Source organism: Echiichthys vipera (genome assembly GCF_963691815.1).
Source record: "Echiichthys vipera genome assembly, chromosome: 7".
In the NCBI taxonomy this organism is placed as follows: Eukaryota; Metazoa; Chordata; class Actinopteri; order Perciformes; family Trachinidae; genus Echiichthys; species Echiichthys vipera.
The window spans coordinates 25,765,921-25,788,665 of record NC_139832.1 but is presented as its reverse complement, the minus strand read 5'-3'; the positions used below and the strand labels follow the sequence as shown (position 1 = coordinate 25,788,665).

Here is a 22,745-nt window from a genome sequence, read left to right as displayed (position 1 = left end):
ACACCGCACGATACTTCTTACATTTAAAAAGTTATTTCATGTGCCACATACACCACACTACTCCAGGAAATGCTCCCTAGTCACTGAAGAGTCATGTTTCTAGTTAGTTTGAAAATTCTTTAAGTTTCAAAGTCAGTCCATCACCTAATGAAGACTACAGTGACTAAGTGGTGACTCTAAAAATGAATAGTGTAACAAGGATGTGTTCAGACTGACAATAGCACCAAAAACACTTAAAATTCATCGCTGCTTTACTCAAATTGAACTTCCTTGAATAAACATCACAGCACACACTAGGGCCTGGTGGTGGTGTGGTTCGTTGATTTGGTTACTGGCAACAAGACAAAATGAGAGGAGGAAGGCAGGAAGTTGAGTGAAAACGCAAAAAAGTGGCACAGCATATTCTGAGGAAGGCCTTTACAACTTTGGAAAGTTAGCACAATGGAAATCATTCTATCCTTCAACAATTAGCAGGTAAACAAGTGAAATCCGTGTTCCCCTTACAAAGTAATCAACCACAAATGTGCACACCCACTTGACTGGCAACGCATTACAGCAAACATTCCATTTCTTTGACTGAGCCAGGGAAGTGCGCACTGATTTTGATCGGCAAACACCACGTTGTCAGATGACGCACTGCAGTGATGGGCAACCCAGATTTGCAAACACCACCTTGAAAAGAAAGGTGCTGTTGTCCGTCAGAACACACTAAGAATAAACACCTGTGGTTGAAACTCGATCAGCAGGCTTGTATCACAACGCTCCACATTTACAATTGTAGCATAGTTCTCTTCAGGTATGAATTCCTAATGTGACTAAATCACACCTAGCTCCACAAGGTTTATCATATTATTCTTCATGTCATGTTCCTGTGTGTGCTTTTTCAGCCCTACTGACTTGTCTAAAATGCTGCGGTTACCTCAAATCAGTTGTGCTCTGTATAGATTTGCTAAAAGTGAGCATGATCTTAAAGGGGACCCCCAAGTTCAGGTCCACTGGTCTAAAAAGCACTTCAGATAAAACAACATTTTGGGCCAAAGAAGAGGACTGTGGTTCTAAAGAAGTTTAGTTTGGACTAAAAACACAGCTCAGAATGCATTTACAGCTGCGGTGACGACATACTGCATCTCTCCTGTTTAGCCTTCTAGCCGCGAGGTAGGAACCCAGTTAGCTTGAATGCAGCCTGCTAGAAGGGGAGGCGTGTTGGTATGGGTCTTTAGTAACAAAACACAACCATCATCTTACTTCCATAATAAATTAAAAAAAGAAAAAAAGGTGTGTCAAATCTTAATGCAGAAGAATACAAGAGAAAACATTTACAAGGAATAGCTGCAGCAAAATGAAACTAAGTGTTTTTAAAAATGTGTTTCAATCGGTAGGAGCAGCTTTGCTCGGAGACAGACCAACGATGGGTGAGAATTTTAAATAGAACAACTGTTGTATTAAGGATGCAGGAGAACAGATCCAGCCATTAGCGACAGCTTAGTGGTTGGTCAAGACACCAATCAGCTACTCCGGTTTCTGCGGCAATTCATCTTATGTTTCTGTATACATTTTTCTTTTTATAAAATATTTTATTCATACAATCATTTCTTTAACTATAGCAACATTACTATTTAATTTTGAGTGGCAAGATATCAGTCGCACATCACCTCATAAGAACAATAGAATATAAACAAATGCAGAAAAAAAAATTATTCTGTATCCATTTGAGTATGTCTCTCAATTTGCTTTTCAGTTCATCCTGTGTCTGTACACCTGTCTGTCTCTCTGTCTGTCAGTGATGAGCCAATGGGAGTATTGCTGGTCCTGGTGGGGGCGTGTGATTGGTACAGCTCTGAGCAGTGGCCTCTGCTGGCTGGCCAGGAGGAGGGCCCTGCATGGCAGAACAGGTTGGACACTGGCTGGCATCAGGCGACCCTCATGCCGGCCCATTCACAGCTGGCTCCGAGGACACGGCATTCTGGTCTGGCCTGGGAGAAAATGCAATGATAGAGATATGGATCCATTTAAAGACAGAAGGAAAAAAAAAACCATTACTACAGACATTTTTGTCTTTTGAATTTTTCAGTCACTGTTGTTTGTTTACGTGCATCTGTCTGAGCTAAACTCACATGCTACTGGACCCATCAGCCTAATATTTCTTGTGCACATTTCTGACTGTATGCCCTGCTTCACATTTTTTATTGAGAACCCCATTTTACTGATTGTTCTACAGCGTCACTGATTGCCGATTCCTCAGCATGGATGTATTCTACTCACTCCTCTAAACTGGCCAGTAGGGACCACAAGAGATCAACAACGGCTTAATTTATATTGGTTTGGTCACAATTTGGAAGGGAGCCGAGAGGTAGACGGCTGCATTTGGATCTCGTGGGAGAATTTGGGTCAAAAAATACACTGCAGGTCCCGGGATTTAGCTTCTAATAACCAGAAGGAGGGGGCCAGCATATGAAGTTGAAAAAAAGATTAAAGCAGGCCATGAACTGCTCTGCCCCCTGCACAGCCCCGCTCTGTGCTGGTGTGTGTATCAGCAGAAGTCCATTTAGAAAAACAAAGAAATAAGTGTTTAAGTATTAATCAAATGCTATCCAGCTATTTTGATGCTATTAATTGTTTCCTTCTTTCTTAAACTTAGGGAGTGCCATCATAATTTCATTATATTGTTCTCTTGCACATCAGTATGACAACTTCGTATTGTATCGTATTGTCCTCTCTTCTCACCAACCACCTTGTCTCTCATTAACGAGAAATGAACATAAATGAAAAGGCGACAGTGACAGTTTCTCATAAAAAAACAACAGTGCTACTGTGTAAACAAACTGGCATTAATAAGGTTTCAATTTGAAAGCAATATTGAATATTGGCAATTATGATCAGGACTGATCTTAGTTTAAAAAAAAAATGTAACTGAAAGTGGAGTGGACATTTTACAGAAGGTTTTTGATGCAGATGTTTTTACCCTCACTACTCAAGAGAACCTTTAAAAAAAAAAAAGAGATGCACAAGACACTTAACAATGGCATGCTAGACTGACAGCTAATTGTGCAATAATAGTAAATAAGTCTTGAGTATATTGGAGGGGTTTCTTGGTTTAGTGGTACAACCACTAGAAAACCTTGAGATTCAGCGCTCACACAGTGCACAAGGGTAGTCAGACTTACTTGGCCTCCTCTACGGCTGACATTTCCTCTAGAGGACCATTGGGAAGCTCCACAGTGGACCGACACTTCTCACTGCTTACAGGAGACACAAGGAGAGAAAAACGTTCACCAAAGAGTTAGTCTAGAATCATATTGACTCCACTTTCATCAGTGATGGTACAATGTAAGATGTAATCCAAGACCATTTTTTCAACAACATTAAAACATACAAATGTTTATTAAGAGACACAAACAACAAGATGTGGAAGTTGCACTGTTTGATAAGATGTTCCTTATTTGACACAATGTCACATTTTACCTTCACAGAATCTATAAGACAGAAAGCGGTTTGTTTTGCTGGTACTTTGTCGGATAGATCCCTAGTCCGATTACAGATTTGGTTGAGTAATTAATGCAAATTTAGAAATACACTACATTGACTGGGATTTTCATATTGTGATATGGACATTTCTGCTGTAGGTGCGGCGTGTGCTTTTGTTTTTGTGGACAAAGCCTATGTGCTTATATGTGGAGATTGGACTTTTACAGTATTTTATCTTAATACATTCATAAATTGGCAACTACAAATTTTTTGTTTTTTGTTTGTTTTTATGTCAGAAGAAATAACAGTGATGTTATGTCAAAGACGTCCATGTATTGTGTTGAAGAGATATCTACGGAAATTAGCATGCTAACCAGCTAGCCCTATCCTGTGCCGTCTTGCAATACCGCATGTACCTTCAGAGGCGAGAGTGAGTCACTGTAGCGTGCAGTCTGCCAACATGAGAGGATGAAGTAGAGCTGCCCCGGCTCACCGAAGCAACTACACCTTTAGCAGCTTGTGACAAAACTAAAGCGACCTACACCTTAACTGAGTTTCTGTGTTTGAGAGACTTTTGCACTGAACGGATCCCCGGTGAATCTAACTCCATCCTGGCGGAGATTACTTGCTCTGCCGAGTCCGGTATGCGGCCTGCTAGCTCTATGGTTAAGTCAGGGCTCAGTTCCTGCAGTGCCTACTTTCTGCTGGCTGTTGGGAGTGTGTGCGCTCCGCTGAACGAGTAATCTCCACTGGGATGGAGCTAGACTCTCCGGGGACCCATCCATTGTGACAATCTCTCAAACGCATAATCTCAGTAACACTTTTGAGGTCTTTGCAGGTTACTATTATGGTTATTTATGTCTAACTGTATACAGTCTTGAACAGTATGATCTAAAATCATTAAATTCTTGAAAATGGTGAAACGCTGCCCCGCTTTTTTGGAGAATGTGGCACAAGAACTACACACTGCACCTTTAAATGATGCATTAAAAATATCCCAAGTAAAAAAAAAAAACGAATAAAAAAGATCAATAAACTTGTTAATCATTAGAAAAGTTTTACCATTTGGTGATTGCTTTGTTCTAAGACATGTATGCCATGTGAAACCTAAAAACACAAAGCAGCAAACGGAGCTCTGATTGGACAGATATCTGCCCAACCAACCAATAAGAAAAATTCTGTGAAAAACTCTTTATATTTTATGTAAAAAACTATACACATCATTTACAGCAAAATCGACATTTCCTAGAACAACTCCAATCACATTTTAATATGAATCAATTGAATGTAAATAAACTATAGTTATTCCAGTGGCACAATCGTAGCTTCACTCTAATAGAACATGTGTAATGAAGGGCTTTGGCACTGCTGCTAGTTGCATTAGGATGGTGATAAAATGGAAGAAATGCATTTTGATAGGTTGTTGCTCTACATTAGGTTAGAGCTATGAGGAACATAAAGTGTGACTGTAGCCAACTGCTGTAGACACTGAAAAATCCCACACATTTCAAGGGCAAAGAGATATCGTGCACCTGATAACTCAACATTTCCATACAAGTAGAACTGAATACTGCAGAGTCTGTGCACAAATGTTTTTGAAGTGCTTGAGTCTGTGCGTGTTTGTGTGTGTTGTGTCTGACCCTGTTTTGGGACAGCAGGTTGCGGCTGAGCTGTTGACGCCTGTTCTCTCCGAATCCACACACTCCGCTACTGAATATTTCTCTGAAGAAGCACTCTTCTCTTCATCACTGGAACACACAGGTACAAACATACAAATGTACATCAATACCACATGAGTTGATTCTTACCGACCACCTTCCCCACAGATACACACGCACACACACACACAGAGACACACACACAACAGAGTGAGATGTGAACAGTGATGCATGCTGAACTGACTGATAGAGCACACAGTAAAACAAAGGATGAAGGTGTTGAAACGGGTAACTGTGAACAGTATGAAGGAAAAGCATCAAAATGTACAGCAAATGGAGAAAGTCAACGGTTTTGATTTTTGTGCTACTCTGTTTATTTTGCAGTTACAGAGCCAGCAACTACCAAACTGATTTGGACACTGATTAGACCAAAATTGCCAGCCGTCAGTCTTGCTTTGTCTCAGAGAACCACCAATAATCTTGATGAGGCCTCAATCAAAGCAAAACACCCACAAACATTCAAATATAATCTAATATTTAAGGCGCTTCATGATTATTCAGCACTTGTTAATATCAGGAAACAAGCCGTCATGCTATAAGAAGAAAATGTACCCAATTAAGAAAAACTCTGGTTAGCGTTACATTTGTGGAGCATTTACATTTTTCACCAAACACACCACTCACACCCGTATCTCCATGCTTGATTAAAAGAAGTCTTTTTAAGAACTAACAAAAAAAAAAAGACCCGTACGTCTTTAATACTACTGCATGTCTAAAAAGGGACGCAACCACTTATTGAAACTTTTCTAACATTATGAAACTAGAATTGCTATAATGCAAAAAGAAAATTCAATCCAGTTCAAATGCTCAAAAGAAAAGCTTTATTCTTACTTGATAATTTATTAGAGAAATTAGTAGCAAGTGAAAAATAAAAATGCTCCCATCTTTCCATTTTCAGGATTAATGTTATATTGAGTATTGAAAATCTTTGTCATTATTCATATGAACTACTATGCAACTGTGAGGTCAAAACTCACTGTGCCATTATCATTCAGTCAGAACCTGATGACCACATTTTCGACTGGTCCCGTCAGTCACTGCTGACTAATGTGTAAATGCCTGACTTAAATCAGCTGTGCCTAACTGCGTAGGCACCCACCTATGTCCAGTATTGTGGTTGTTTGCACAGAAGTGATTAAGCACTTACATATTTAAATTTAGCAATTGAATCTTAATAACTCACAATCCTGAAACAGAGACAATGGCCCGAGCCGTTAAGGAGGCACATCATAAAAATTAAACTAATAAAAAGAATTGTGGGCTTTAGAAAAATGGCCTGCACTTTGCTTGTTGTGTTGTTTCAAATATTCATTTGGTCTTAAATAAGGTTGGCCTATTAAGATAAAAGGCATTTGCAACTTGAATAAACTAAAAAAAAAAAAACTGCACTTGGACAACACCTTTGGTAGAAACACATGCAGAATGGAGATAATGAAATAAACAAACAAGGAGTTGAAACCAAAGAAGAAGATCAAAATTGGGAAAGAAAAGTTGGTGGTTGACGTGACAACAAGACTACATCACGGCTGCAGGCTGATCTCTGATTGGCTGTACATACCGATAAGATTTCAAAACTCTGAAGAAGACCACACCCACAACGCACAGCAAGAGAGAGAGGAGGGGAAGCTCAGGTTGTAAGTGTCGCTCAGTTCATCAGACAGTTGTTATTTACTCAGACAGACAGACAATAAAATGCAGCATCAACAAGGGGACAGGAGGACAGTAGACAACCAGCTTTAAAACCTGTGGATTTAGGATAGGAAAGTATTTCACCATGGAAGCATTGTTCAAACTCATGTATGAAACAAGACTGAACGGTGGCTGTAAAAAGGTTGAAGTCCAGTAATATGTGGAGAACGGGAGCTACAGTCAGTTTTCATGGGGCAAAAAACATTAGTATGTTTATACTGTAGATACTAGGGCTGTATGGTTCGGCCTAAAATTTACATTTACGGTACAATTTCATCCTCAGCAAAACCGACTGGAGTGGTGGAAGTCCAACGGGCACCGGTACAAAAAACGAAGCGTTGTGTCAAAGCAGCATTAACTGATACCTGCCGCCTCTGTGTCAGCAGAGTGCCTGTTTGCCACAGTGGGACTGATCATAAATAGCATGCGAACACAGATTTAATTATGTTTTTGTAAGGAAACAATGTTTTAAAGGTGTGGTTGTAAAAAATAAATCCTTAAAGGGTAACTGCAGGAGCCCACGGAGAATTGTTGCTGCGCACCTACATGAAGGAAATGGAGCTCTGGTCTTCTAGCGCTGAGACAGTTGCGCTGAGACAGTTGCAGTGAGACGCGAGAGAGGACAGCAGTCAACATCGGCCACTACGGCCAGGAAATACTCTTTAACATAGGCTTCAACTCAAAGGGGACAGTAAATATTCCCTTGTCGGTCGGATCAGTTTTTGTTTTGCCTTTGCGCATTCTGTGGTTACGTCAGAGTCAAAATTCCACTGTCCCACAGTCTCTACCATTTATAACATACACCCCTAAAAGAAACTTTTAAAACCACTCCTGCAACATCACCTGCAAAGTAACTGTCCATCTTATTATTTTCAGATGTCTTCACTGGTTTGTGAGAGGCCAGTGCATGCAAATTGACAAAGAGCAAATGTACCTAGTAGGGCTTTAGCAGTTTGTGTATTTGTGTTAAACCGTCATGATACAAGGGTCACGGTACAGTGAATGCAGCCGCACACAATAAACACAGTATGTAGATTAACCGATGTAATGCAGAACCAAAGTTCACAAGAGAGAGTTCCACCCAGAAACCTTTAGCCAGACACATCATTAACTGCCCTGGTATTTGGCCACACTCGTACATTTAGACTTTTCAATTCTGCAGAGGGTGTTTTATTCCCATGATATGGTGGAATAGAATGTTTACTCTAGCAAACATACCATACTCAAGCTCTGACACAGCATCTGGCAATGTGAGACTATGTGAACTATTACCACCACATTTTATCAAACACTGAAAGAATATGCTCAAAATGTAAAACAACAGTCTAAGGGTTGTATTTTTAACCAGATCAAGCAGAGCTCTGACGGTTCGGCATTATCCTGACCGTTTATCCTCAAACTGGCTTTGCCCGTCGGTGTGGCATTTTGGTGCTTTGAGCGCACCGTGCACAGATGGGAGGCGGGGAACAAACTGGCGGGAGGTTCATTCAAATAAAGCAGAACAAAGCAAACTGTTGGTATTTTGGTGGAAATTGGACCTTTCGATGTTGTGCTGAGAATAAATGTTTTAAAACCATGTCTGTTTCTGGAGCAAAGTCACTCCACTGCCACAAAATGAGTTTGTCCACAAGAGCAAATTAAATACTTGCAGCAAATGCACAGCAACAGTGGAATTATAACTTAAAATGCGAGTTAAATATTTTAATAAAGACTCTTCAACCAGTAGATGCGTTTAATTGGCCTGGGGCCTGTCTCGGATCTTGGTGTTAAACTTAACACCTCCTCTACAGGAATTATGACCGAGTGATAGTGTGAGGGCACGCATGAGAAAACAGATGTGACATCACTAATGAGACACATTCTGCTTAGCCATTTGTGTGCAGACAAAATAATGTGAGAGAGTGTTCCAGTGTTTCCCTCTTGGGTTTTCAGCTTTTCAACTTTAGCATTGAAACGGCTAATAATGACATTCAGTCATTTAGCACAGAGAGCTACAAAGTGTTTTTGTGTGTTTGGCGAACCTCTTGAAGACGGCGGTCTCAGTCTTGGCATCAACGGTGAGGCTGACCGTTTCTTTCATGGAGCCATTGATGACCGTCTCTGTGATGCTGCGCTGTTCACAAGATGCCGTTTCCTCTTCCGCTTTAGATCTCCCACAATCCTTTGGTGAGGTGGAGGAGGGAGAAGCCACACTGGTACCCAACCAGCCATCACAATCTGGGGGGGTGTTAAGAAGGGAGACAATAGGTGTCAGACCTAAGTATGACCATGGTCAACATCATTTGAGCTGTATCAAAACAATATAGTATATTCACTCCTCCTTTATGTGATTTTGGGTCATTAAGAATTTGCTACTGGAGGACAAGCAAAGTGAAAATCATTCACATTAACAAGTGTCAAATTTCATATCAAAGTTTGTCTAAGTTTAGCCACAGTGGGACAACAGGAGAGAGTTTGGGCTTTGTGTGTGTGCGTGTGTGTGTGTGTGTAGATCACAAGGATGTACTGAAGTCACACTTTGTCAAAATGGACATGCATGTGCACAAATCTCACCTTCAGGCTGCATGGGTGCATTGACCCCCAGAGGGTCCATGGTCTCTATGCTGGTTTCCATAGCAACAGGAGAGTTGCACCTCAGAGGGTCTTTGGGCCTGAAAGAGAGCAATTTCTATTAATGAAGCACTGTTTCAGATTCAAAGACTATGACAACCAAAAGCAAGCGATGTTCTTCTGTAGCTGCAGCACTGCAGGCACATGAACAGAACCTGAACCAGAGTCAGTTGGGATGTCCTACCTGACAGGGGTGAAGTTGGAGAAATCTGCCCAGCCTGTTTCAGAGTTGGAGGTGGTAGGAGGAGTTGAGCTCCAACCTGCCTCTGGGAGGTCTTCTGTTGAAGGGGAGGACAAAGGAGAGGAGGCAGCAGCGTTGCTGGGGCTGGAGGCTGGAGCTGTGGACGTACCTGTGTCCATTGGGATGTCATCAAAGTTGGCCGTCCACACAGGCCCTGAAAAATAATAAAGAAAAATAAAGACTCCTACTTGCATGGACAGAAAACATAGCCTTTCTATAAACACACATCATCAGCACGGTCTGCAAACACCTAAAATGAAAATAAACCTAAACATAGTTCTTGAGCCCTAAACCCACACCCCAAATTGAGCTACAGTATTTGTGAATAATCTTACTGGACTAAATCCTTCTCTAACAAATCCTAAACCACTTCCTGGCAAATCTATTTTTTTCATAAATGGAATTCCTTTATAGATTACTTTAACTCCTTACAAATTTGCCACCTGACTAATCACCCTTCCCCTCCTCTTTGTTTATTTTTGTTCTGGTCAGTGTTTTTTTAAACTTTAAACAAATTGTACCAAAGGTTCTATTTTTCTTGATTTTTTTTCACTTTTTTTAAAAGAATGTATTTATAATGAATTATAAGAATTATCTGTTTATACGTTTGAAATATACATACGCACTACAATTACTAGTAGCATTGTTTTCCGTGCAGACAATATTTTGTTGTTCTTGGTGCCGGGTGGGTGGGGTCTCTCTTTGCGAGGCCCCTGGGATATTAACTTTATACCAAAAATGGGGAAAACTTTGGTATTTTGTTTTTGTATTCCCAATAAAAAATAATTAAACTATTCTTACGGTCGTTCACTTGTTATTGATATGTAGTAGTCTTGGGAACACCAACCTGTGTCGACTTCCATTCTGTCATCGGTGCTGGGGTTAGAAGCTTCAAATGGATCTCTCTTCACATCCTCCTCCTCTGAGTCTGTGCTTTCCTCACTGTCTGTGCTGCCTGAACTCCTGAGATGGACACACACACAGATCAAAGTTATTCCTCCCCCGCATCTGATTTCATCCTCTTTTTCTACTTGGGAGCGCAATAAATGTGGAGCTACAGAGATAAGTCAACACTCATACAGCTCGGCCGTACAGGCAAGAGCTAATACGTGTGCAGGGTTGCTGCTCATCCAAGTCTTGCTTTAGGTGATCTCTCCTGGCGTCACAATTTCACAAACATGATAAGCTTTAAATTAGGGATGCTCGATATTGGCTTTTCTGCCGATATCCGATATTCCGATATTGTCCAACCCTTAATTTCCGATACCGATATCACCCGATACCGATATATGCAGCCTTTTTACACCAAAATTCATCACATATCACCTATTATGGAATTAACACATTATGCCTAATTTTATGTGATGCCCCACTGGATGCATACATAAATGCAACATGGCTTTTCAAATGTAAACAGTCTGTACAAAATAAGTTATTGAAAAAAGTGCCATTCATTTATTTGTTTGTGTTTTTAGAGAGAATATTTTGCCTCAAACAAAATTACAGACAACATCACAACAAGGAAGATGCATAGCTTCAGTCCAGAGTAGTAATCAAACTTAGTTTTCTTTTTCCAGACTGAGTAACCGGCCGTAACTTGGCAAATAATACAATCAATAAATTAGCAGTCAAGCTCAACATGCTAACCTGTATTGGATCTAACGGATACAGCACCAGAAATTAGCTTCTCGACGTGACTGTAAACAATGCTGTGCTATTCGGGTCAGCACTGGTCTGAGAAATACTTGCGCCTGGGCACGAGATAACGGGGCTCGAGGAACTCCACACGTTTGGTGAATCCGGCATCTTGAACGATAGAAAAAGGTTTTTTCTCGGTGTCGGCTGTTGCTTCTTTTCATCACTTTGCTGCACAGATGTAGCGTATAACTCCGCATGATTCTTCTTGAGGTGAGTGATCAAATGTGATGTATTAAGGGAAGACGCCTTGTTTCCTCCTCTCATAACTAACGCCTTGCAGTCATTGCAAAGCGCACATTTACTGTTAGGAGGTGACACTTGGAAATACTTCCAAACCACGGACATCTCATGCACCGGGAGAGCTGAAGCTTGTTAGCCACGGTTAGCAACCTACGAGTCTAGCGTGTTGTTGTTGTTATACGTCATCAAGCACGCGCCTGTAAACGGCCCGTGTTGCATTCAGGTACACTCGGAAATGCTGAAGCCTACAGAACTAACATCGGTTGTAAAAAACCCGATACCGATAATTCCCGATGTTACATTTTTAACTCAATATCGGCCGATAATATCGGTGGGCCGATATTATCCGACATCCCTACTTTAAATCATTTTTTGGGACATTGTATAGTCCAATTTTAGAAACTGATTAATTAAAACAATGATAGAGTGATATACAATAAATAAGCAAGTTATTTCTCAATAACTTCCACTAGAATATTGTACGACATGCTACATAAAGATTCAACATCAACATCAAAACTACAGTGTGCTCATGTGTACTAACTTTACGTTTGCTTTAAACCAAAGTGACCTTGGAGTTGCTCACATTCTGTAATTAATCAGTAGTGAGCACATTTATGAATTGTGTTAGCAGGTCCACCCTACTGTTACCGTTAAGGCTTGATTTAACGGTGTTAGGAGCTATAAGGAGCAACTTACAGGGCATTAATAAAGCATCAAACAGATATTTGCTATGTAAACAAATAGAGCACAGACATCTTCAGCAGAGAACAAAGTCACTCTCCCTCTGTGTGTAAAAAAACTTCAGTATTTCATGTATTTGGAAATGGTCTGTGAGAGGCATGCAGAGGCAACCGTGCCCATTTATTTTTCAGTGGAGTACAGTTCCTTTAAGACAGGCATGCAAACTCATCAAGGCTGGTAAAAGGTGCCACCAACAGGAGGGGCGCACAGGTGGGGGTAGCACGAGCACAAAAGTATCAAGTAAGTCCACTGTAGTTTGATTCTTTGTTGGTGAGAGTTTAAAAGGCCATTTTCCATGACCAACCAATTTTTAAAAAAAACAACCACATCTGTCATCTGCATCCAGGCCCCCCTCTAACTGCCACACAGTAGACTACAAGAAATATGTCAAGTTTGAAAGTCTGCAATGAGGGCTTTTGACAAGTTTATAGGAAGACAAGCGTGTGTGAGTGTGTTTGTATTTGTGTTTAGCTGACCTTGGGCGTCTCTGTGCCTCTGGTGCAAAGGTGACATCTTTTTCATCCCAGATATCCTCCTCGTCTGAACCAGCATCTTCAAACTGCTGAATTTTCTCCTTACAGCGAGCCTCAAACAAAGCTATATTTGCCTGTGGAAACACACGCAGGCCACATACTTTATAGATATATATATATAAATATAAAGAAAACACATTTTATAGCTGCAGTACATCCACATACATCCATGAATCCTGCAGTAAAGCCACTCAGCTGAGAAGCAGACAGTATCCTAGCACAACAGCTTCACAGCAGGCCTCAGAATCAGAAGAATAGTCTAAATGGATGTATCCATGTTTGCTTACGTTTCACATTAATGGCTCAGTTCTGTTACATTTTCTTAAAACAGTGATACCGTATTTGATAAAATCCGGCTGTGGTTTGATATATGTGCTTTGCTCCAAGCTTTTGGTTCAATGCAGGCTATATCAAAGTTTCATTTTATCAAGATGAATCTTCATACTCTATACATCTAACACACATTTGTTGTTTAGGAAGAATTTGAAATTTCACCTTGTGACATCTGCTTCTAAATGAACGTTGACAGTGATATTGGGATATACAATACATGCCATATTGATAAAATAACTAATAATAGTAACTTAGAACTAATCATTTTAACGTTCTCCATTCACTGATTTACTACGTATGAATTCAAGATTAATAATCAAAGTACTTACACTTTCATTTGTATTCAGTGAAAAATTGATGTCTGATATTCTATCAAAGGGAATACTGCAATGTTAAAGAGAACAGAGTTTAGTTCAGTTAGGATCGTTAGGCATCCACACATATGGAAACACACAAGCAGACAGGCTCTACTGTAGCACACAGCTGTAACACTTCATGTTCAAGACTGCGGGCCAGGGAAAACAAACATATTCTCACTCAGTATCATGTTCATTGCAATATAAAGACAGTGCTGAATAACCTTTGTTCTTTACGTGCATGTTGTGTGTTGTAAACTGGTCAAAGAAAAGCTAAGAATCACACATAGTGGATGGCAAAGTTTCCCAAAAGATTACTCTGTAAACAACAGTCGAAATAGTTAAGCAATCATTTAAGGGGATTGTTTGCCACCATACCCAAAGTCAGATGAGAATAATATCAGCTCAAGGCTTAGCTCCAAGACTGGAAGCAGAGGGAAGCTACTACCCTAGATCTGTCAATGTGAAAAATGCACCGTCCAACAGCTCATGCCATACACACTAAAGCTGTATTAGGGACGCATGTAACGATTATTAACATTATCGGTTCATTTGTTGATGATTTTCTCAACTGTTTGATCTAGATAGATAGAAATACTAATTTTATTGGGGGAAAGGGGACATTTGTTTCCACATTACGTGTGCTGTCAGAATATAAATACATTTGTATAAAACAAATACATTTGTACAGAATACACTGTGTTATTGTGATCAGCGAGCTAAAGAATTTAGCACCGCTATGGCAGGGGGGAGGGGCAAAAGTGCTCATTTTGGTCATTGTTCGAGACAAGACTAGGTTCTGATGCGTAGCCTTACAAGATGAAGTTTAAATCAGGGAATTCCTCGACTAATGATTCCAATAGAAAAATAGAGCTACTTCCAAATCCTTCCGGATTAAAATCCTCAGGTGAGAAGCCACTGACGCCAGCCTCAAAGGGTCAGTCGAATCATTTCTCCAGACGCTGGTACACCCTCCACTATGACTCACTCTATGGCTGTCAGAGCTGCCATGCAGGGGAGATGCTCCATGGTGCATTAGGATTTTTTAACTGATGGTCATTTTTTAATCTTTCTTACAGTCTTACAGGAAAAACCTCACACTTGACATTGTACTGTAGATTAGAGAGCAGTTACCTATTTCTTGATGAACAAGGTGGGAAGATATTCTTTTTTCACATTTGACCAGTGTTGGGACTAACTTTGCCAACTTTTTACTTTTTTTGCACACTTTTTGGCAGGTAAATAAAGCAAATCTAATTGCATATATTACCAACATTTGGCTATTAAAGGGTGCTAATTTTGTGCCATGCCAACACAAGCAATACAAATCATTATCACAATAGTGCATTACTTTTTGGTTAAGGTAATCAAAGTAATTTAGTTACATCCTTAATGAGGTAACTAGAAAAAGATGTTAGCTGTTTCCCCATGCTTCTCAGCTTTTGTGCTCGGCTAAAAAAACTTCCCGGGCTTATCTCAGGGCTGGAAAGAATTGAATTAAACTAACACAGAACTTCTTATCTGACTTCGGTAAATGCTTGTTCTTTTAAACCCAAACTGTTAAGACTGTTGCTTTAAATAAGTGCTGTCAGAAGTCCAGGGAGTCATTCTAGACAGCTACAGTAGCTTCTTTTCAGTGGGAAAAAAGGGAATGAGACAGAAATTAACTAATAATCAGCACTACAATAGGTGATCAAGACCAAGTCGCATTAAAGTAAACTTTAAGTATGATCCACATATGAATCCAACAATCTCCACTCCAATCAGCTCATAGCAGCCTACACACCACAGAAACTGGAATGTCTCCATCTAACCACTCTATTACTATTCCCCACTTCTAAAAGTTTGGGAAAAGTGAAAATGGTACATATTTACAACAGGAAGTACAGTAATTATATCCTAATTTACTCATTAAATCACACTTAGAGTGTGTGCATTCATGATAACTGGCAAGTATCTGACCTGTACACTATGTTTTTAAAGCAGAGCAGGGCTGCAGATGATGTCCAACGTAAATTTGTCCAGGCCTTGGACTTGAAGTCAACTCTCCGTGCTCAGATACAAGTCAGATACATGCCAGGCATCTTGACTGCACAGATGGGAAGAGCACCAGACAAACCTTAGCCTTAACTAGAACAGGCGCATTACCAGGTACACCAATACAAAAGTTCTGTAAATATCACAACTTAACCTCACAATAGTTACCCTTCATGTCACTCTTGAAATACTTTCATGTAGAACTGACAGAGAATTCAATACAGCAAGAAATGTCGCTGTGTGTTCAATCTAACATTTCAGCCTTGTGCCGTTAACTGGTGCCAGTGACTGCGCATTACTAGTAATTACTATTGTGAGGAAGTCTTTTAAATGCATCTTAATCTATTGGAGATCTACTGTATGCGAGTGGCTTTTTTCTTTTCAAGCACTCTTTTGTTAAACTATTCGAATTTAGAAGAATTATTATCATTATCATCATATATACTGAACCCTTGTATTGGTGTATTGTTTGCTTCACCCAGCCTTACTTCTATTTTTGCAAAGTGATAATGCTAAACCATGTTTATGTCAGAGAAAAAGGCTCTACTTCTAACAAACTGTTAAAAGTGAAGCAGACATGTTTAATCATTGATCAAGTAACAGCCATGTCCCAAAGCCCACTGTTGCAGAAGATTATACGCCCAAAACCAGCTTGCCCTACGGAAAATAGAAAGGGACAGCACACGACAACACCAAAGCTGGGTATCGTGGTTTCTTATCTTTAAAACATATATTTGTATTTATATGGCAGCCATGTCAAAATGGAAATAAGGTGGAGGTAATGGCATTCATTTTAACACCTGAGCAAAATGGGTTTTTTTTTCAAAAGGATCTCTGCTTAGGTAATAGCCATCACTGATCATTTTTTTGCAGCAAACTGTAAATATAAAAAGACATCAGGTCCAATTGTTACTTTAGATACATCAAAAATGATGCTGCACAACATTTACTGGCAACAATGGGGCAGAGGATGAAGCATATTTTATTTTGTCATTTATTTAGCATATTTAAAAGTGTCTTTCTTTAGAAGAGATATGCACATAAATATGTCATCACTGACTCAATAAATGAACCCGCCCCACCAACTTTGTAGTGTCACTGTCAAGTGCCCTGTCCCTTTAGTGTTACACAGTAATATTTAGACAGCAAGTCCAGTCATGCAGGATGAGTACTCACTCCACAACATCGTCCTGATCAGCAAACTCTTCGTCATTGAAGCCGAACTGCTCAATAAAATTGGACGTCATTTGTTGCATCTGATAATCAGAAAAGGCCTGGCAAAACCCAGGACCAACGATAATGATATAGTCTTGGCTCTACACAAAGCTGGTCATTACTTGCAGTACAGAAAATAGCAAATGTATATACTAAGTTTTGAAAAACAAAAGAATGTGTAACATGTAGGATAGACAGGTTATTAGCTAAAAAAAAGCACAAACATGCATTTACAGTCAGATGCCACAATGCTTTAACATTAGTTGGTTAAAAATTCAATTCTATCCAAAGTAGCTATGACGTTTCCTAAATAACATTAGTGGTTAAGTAAATTAATTACAAACATGATCAAGAGATGTTCCTGTAGATTTTTTATTGTGCATGACCCATAGTCACAGTCTATTTTAAGATTAAAGGCCTGTTCACAGGGACATGTAGCTTTTGAACTCTATACATTTAAAAAGATGAATACAATCTGACGTGTTCTGGTGGAGAAAGGGAATGCGCTTTCTGTTGAACAGCATCAGGTTAAAAAAAGAAAGAAAAAGAATTTAACTTCAGAGAATATGTGTCAGGAAAACACATCTGTATTCCTGAGTGGTGATTTTGTAAAATTGCAAAAGAAACCGATGTTGATTGCATCATCAGCCAGAAATCTGAACCTTTGTATCAACTAAGCAACTCATGTAGAATGGAATGGATTCTTTACTCAGAGTAGAACTTCTTAGAGAAGCCATTGTGAAACAACCTATTTTAATAGGAAGATCATTTCATTCATTTTGTTGCTCTCATGGGGCCGCTATATCATGTTTCATTAGCCCTTGGTACTTTAGGGAAAGGTAGGTGTGCTCCAACAATAAACCAAAGCAACCATGTATAATCACAATGGAGTACTTTTAGGGGGGGAAGAAAACTGATGATTTATTCCCTTTCCATGCAAAGTCCCGGTCTGAGAGTTATTTATAGTTCTGGTCTCACACTGATAATTGTGTCCACTGTTTAGAGGATTTGCCTACAACAGATGTCCATGTATATCCAGAGAAAAGCTCACATGACATAACCGAGCTTCTGTTTAAGACCCTCCCAGAAAGACTAATGAATTTGTAGATCAGGTAGGTCTGTGTGGCTATGGGCCTGCTTTGTGTGCATCACTGCATTTGTGTGTGTGTGTGTGTGTGTGTTTAGGTCTTACTTGTTGTAGAGAGGAGTCCTGGTGAAAACCACTGTCTTTAAAGTCCACCTCATCATCACTGGAAGAATGGATGTGGTGTGTATTCACCTAAAAGGAATACATTTTTAGCAAAAAGGGTTAGCCTTTCAGAGAAAAAAAAAAGTACTTAAGTTACTATTCCCTACATGATTGTGCATTCTACGTCACACTACACAACAGGCCTAGCTGTCCTAATATTGTGTGATGAAATAAGTCAGACTTGATATTTGCTTGTGCTGTGCATCCTACTCTAAAGCTCTAAAAATATTCAGTGCAATTCATGAGTTATTAAGCTCAGACACGTGTTGAAATGGATCACTTTACAGTGTTTCCTTACAGACCAGGTAGCAATGTGTGTTGCAGGGCCGTAGAGACCTCTTTTTTGCCAGGCACCTGGTCTGGATTTGAGGGGCTCAGACAGACCCAGTTGCCTTTTCTTTTGCTTTATTATCGTATTTGTTTGGACAATCTTTAACCAGGCCAGGTGCCTGACGAAAAGAGGGGAAAAAATACTGCAGCTGGACCAGAAACGCTATTACTTAACACAATTTCACAAGACTAATCAGTAGGGATGTAAGGATACACTGACTGAACTGACGGTTGGATTGAATTCACGATTCTGAGTTCGCAATACAATGTTTTTAACCAAAATTGATCAAATCTACAAAATATATAGGCTATTCTCTTATCTTTTCTTTTTCAAATTAAATAAGGATTATTTCTGAGGAATAAACTGAGGTAATATGAAGTTTGAAGTCAGTGTTGATGTTCATGTGGTTACTCACCAGGTCAACAGTGTTTCTCTTGTTTGTGTCAGACAGCTGCCCAGAAATAAAGGCATCCCATTTCTCTCTTTCCTCTGCTGGGAGCTCTGTGTCACACACACACACAGTTCATAACATACTTCATCTTCATATACAGAGCTAAGGGATGCCACAGGATTTCCACCCAGTTAACACTACCAACATGAGAACTTCACGCATAACACAATATAAAGTCAATCGTCTCAAACTGAAAGACGAAGAGGAAGCTCATTTGCAAGACAGGTGGGGACAGAGGGGTATGAGCCTTCAGACAGAAGCGGCTCCTTACCAGAGATAAGCTGTTTTATCTGTGGTCCATTAGGGCCTTTGTCACAGTTATGAACTATAGAGTTGGCTATTCTGGTCAGGTGACCCATGTAGCCCCGTCGCCGACCACCTTCTGCCCTAAAACACAAACACAGCAATACAATTATAAAGGACATTCCTTGGAGTGAAGCATACTTATGGTCTCGGTTGCAGCAGAACACTGTAATACTCACTGTTCTCTCTCATTGGAGCTCCAGGCTTCTATGATTCTCTGTATAAACTGGCACTTTTGAAACAACTGGTGGAGGCAAACACAAGGAAATTAAATACATACCAATTCAGCGTGCCAACAATCTAGTGCATACCGCTGCTGTGTCCAACACACACATACTAAAACGAATATGCTACATCTTCTATTAGCCTTCACTAATTGCCTTATTTGGTCCATAGTGACTTCTGTCTTTCTTAAAGTGGAATGTCACCATAGACACCCAGTTTGTAATACTGCCATTTATTTAAATGAAAATCTTTAAGATCACAGCTTTAAGGCAAAACAAATGAAGAGTCTGTAGTGCGTACAGTACAATAATCAATCCCAGCCTTGGAAATAAACAGATTATGCCAGAGATAACCCAGATTAATTGTGGAAATGTGATGAGTGTATTTGGTTGTCCCATAAGGCTTACTGTTATTACCACTGTATTCGTCAAACTTTAAGTACAACTCAGTTCTCCGTTGGCTTTTTAAGCAGCATTAACATCATTATTTTGTTTCAATTCAATGTTAAAATGCTACATATTTTGCTTAATGTTCATTATTTTAAGTTTTTTTTTTTAGTCCTAGTAGTAAAAGCTTAAGCACACGTAAACATTTGCATCACACACACACACACATATATTTAATTCTGATGTAAATCTCTTTTTTCTCTTGTGCTCTTACATGTTTGATGAGGATGCTGTCCCTCGCATTTTCCTGCTCTGTGTCTGGCTGGTTGTCAGTGGGGGCGGGGGGCATAGCCAGAATCATGGCTGTGCAAATCTCCACTTGAATGTGGAGGAAGTTGTTCCAGATGTATTTAAAATACATATCCTGTGGGGCAAAAGATCATCGTAAAAAGAAGGACATGAGTAAATGGTTTAAAAAGTCTTAATGCTGACCTTTGCTTTAGCAGAAAAACACGAGACAGCCTGTCTTTCTAGTAACATTTTAGACAGCTGTTTTTTTCTGTGGTTGCAGTTTGAGTGGCAGCCTAATTATTGGTTAAGTTTACTTCTTAAAATCTAAATGACAGCAGTAAGTTACACACAAATAAACATGTCTCACTTTACAAGCAAACACAATCTGGAGCTACAACCTGAAAATGAGAATAACATGGTATAAAAAATGGAGAGAGAGATAAAAGGTTTGATAAGACATTTTTGAGCATTGGAAGACAACAAATCCAGCTATTTCTCTTACTGGGAACCAGAACCACTGGATATAAGTATTGCTTTATGAGGGCATGGTACTGTAGACACTGTTCTATAAGATATGTAGGCATTGTGAGAATTGCTGAGCTATTCCTTTAAGAAACCTAGTCCAAAGGCTAAACCTATTGGGTTTACTGATCAAGATGAACACCGTATCTTTTTTGACAAAGACCTTTTATGTTGTATTCAAATGTTCATTCATTGAAAGCTGAATCCGGTGAAAAAATAACTTTATTTTTAAAATTTGCTAAAACTGTCACTTTATCCCGACAGCACAATGAGAAATGATCTGTAAAATAGTAATGTTGCTCTACCTCTCTGCCCTGTCCTCTCCTAATGACATCAGCTGCATTCCACTCCGCTGAGTCTCTGACACAGTGTCAATGTCAAACTGTGAAACTAGGCAGCATTGATCAAATATGAATCAAGATTCTGTTACTGTATTGGATAGTTCTTGCATAAAGTGTTTTCAGAAACACATTTTAGTGTAATAAAATAAACTAGAGAAAAAAATGAGCATATGTAACCCTCACAACACAATCTTAGGGCAAACTCATCTAACTTGCTAGCCTTGTTACAGTTGTGAGACTTCGGACTCAGTTACATAAGAGTCATTGGATTTTACCCTAGGTAGCTCGTAATAGAGCAGTGAGAAAAGAACCAACATTACTCACTAGAATGACTCCCAGTGTGTTGAGGTTAATGAGTTCTGTGTTGATGCTGTGTGTGTTGCTCTGCAACAGACTGGCCACCAGTCTGACTACATTGAGTCTGGTGTTACCCACAGGAGGGTCCAGCACCCCCCATGTTGTCTTCATCACATTCGCCTGTTGGTGGAGAATAAAAACTGATCAATGCATATAACTGACTGGGCTATTATGTCCATACCAATTTTAAGCTGCTTTCTGTGTAGATTTTACCTTTGGGGGTTCCAGTAGCAGCTGGTGAAAGTCTTTGAGTCGGGGTCTCACAGCCTCCAGGATGCTGTGGTTGACCGAGAATGAAGGGTGGGACATCCCAGGGGGGCAATCCATATGACCCTCAAATCTACAACATAGAGATTCAAAATCGAATAAATTAGCTCACCACGCATAATGTTATAGTGCCAAGTCTGTTGGACTGTGCCTAAAGTTACAGACTGGGAAAACAACTATGATTTTGAAGCATATATCCAGTGTTTCTCTAAACAGCCATCAATGTATTGGGAATATTTATGGTAATAATGCAGGTGGGCAGACAAACATGTAGATTTTAATTGACATTTTGATGAATTCAGGATGTCATTTTAATTTGGTAATATTATTTTGTCCTTAATGTAATGTTTATGTATTTTATAATTTAGAACAATTTGGTGGGGATATGAACAGAATTGCCTAGTTTAGGTGAACACCAATGATTTGGCGTATCAGTAGTTGTAATTTCAGGTGCACTCACTTTGAGCTTTATCTGCAAATAAAGCCGTTTATATAATCTGGATAAACTGCTTTGTTTACTATTGTATTGAATTCAAAAGATCCTTTAACAGTTTACTATAAAATCTAAGATTTCAATAACTAATGTATGTACAAAAGCATTACCAACTTATTTCTCATATTCAGTCACTTACTTTATGGTTTTCCTTATTTCACTGCAACAATGCCATCATCATGCCCTTATACATATGCAATTATACGTCTGCAATTTCCCAGGTACAATACATACTGTATATCCAATGTCAATTCAAAATATCATGAGCGGCAGATGCCACAGGACGTACGCTGGTCTCCTTGTCTCAAACAATGTGAGGAGGATCTGGATAACACTGACAATTGCAGATTCATTCTTGTCCTTGTCAAAGATATTGGACAGCAGCTGCTCCACCGTCTCCTGCCTGAGGGGGAGGAAGGACATAAAGATGAAGGGAAAGCAGGCCTCAAAGTCACTTGTCAGGTTTGTAGGACAGAGTCTATTTTCAATAAAATACTAGGCAAAAATGACAAAAGCCATTGTTAGAACAAATGTATTACCACACTGTACAAAATAAACGGAACAAGAGCAAAAATGTTGCGTAAATAAAGGCTAAATAACTGATCTACATGAAAATGAGGGGAAAGGAATATTTAATAAAGTGAATAAAA

The 22,745-nt window shown here is 39.5% G+C and overlaps 1 protein-coding gene across 4 annotated transcripts in view; it reads right to left on the bottom strand.

The window, feature by feature from the left end:
- Window positions 1–1,058: 1,058 nt before the first annotated feature.
- The window catches only part of ppp6r3 (protein phosphatase 6, regulatory subunit 3), a 34,267-nt gene continuing 12,580 nt past the window's right edge, over window positions 1,059–22,745 (bottom strand). Inside the window, exons 8-25 of one of the 4 annotated variants that reach the window (XM_083916262.1) lie at window positions 22,385–22,498; window positions 21,549–21,675; window positions 21,303–21,455; window positions 20,099–20,248; window positions 19,393–19,457; window positions 19,182–19,297; window positions 18,875–18,960; window positions 18,072–18,158; window positions 16,841–16,938; window positions 13,601–13,655; window positions 12,882–13,012; window positions 10,571–10,686; window positions 9,667–9,877; window positions 9,426–9,523; window positions 8,894–9,089; window positions 5,106–5,213; window positions 3,165–3,239; window positions 1,059–1,973 (exon numbers count right to left, since the gene is read on the bottom strand). In XM_083916262.1, the coding sequence (XP_083772388.1) occupies window positions 1,922–1,973; window positions 3,165–3,239; window positions 5,106–5,213; window positions 8,894–9,089; window positions 9,426–9,523; window positions 9,667–9,877; window positions 10,571–10,686; window positions 12,882–13,012; window positions 13,601–13,655; window positions 16,841–16,938; window positions 18,072–18,158; window positions 18,875–18,960; window positions 19,182–19,297; window positions 19,393–19,457; window positions 20,099–20,248; window positions 21,303–21,455; window positions 21,549–21,675; window positions 22,385–22,498 (2,038 nt within the window). In that variant the 3' untranslated portion in view covers window positions 1,059–1,921. The remainder of the gene's footprint in view (window positions 1,974–3,164; window positions 3,240–5,105; window positions 5,214–8,893; window positions 9,090–9,425; window positions 9,524–9,666; window positions 9,878–10,570; window positions 10,687–12,881; window positions 13,013–13,600; window positions 13,656–16,840; window positions 16,939–18,071; window positions 18,159–18,874; window positions 18,961–19,181; window positions 19,298–19,392; window positions 19,458–20,098; window positions 20,249–21,302; window positions 21,456–21,548; window positions 21,676–22,384; window positions 22,499–22,745) is intronic. The other 3 variants (XM_083916263.1, XM_083916264.1, XM_083916265.1) reach the window with 3 other exon arrangements.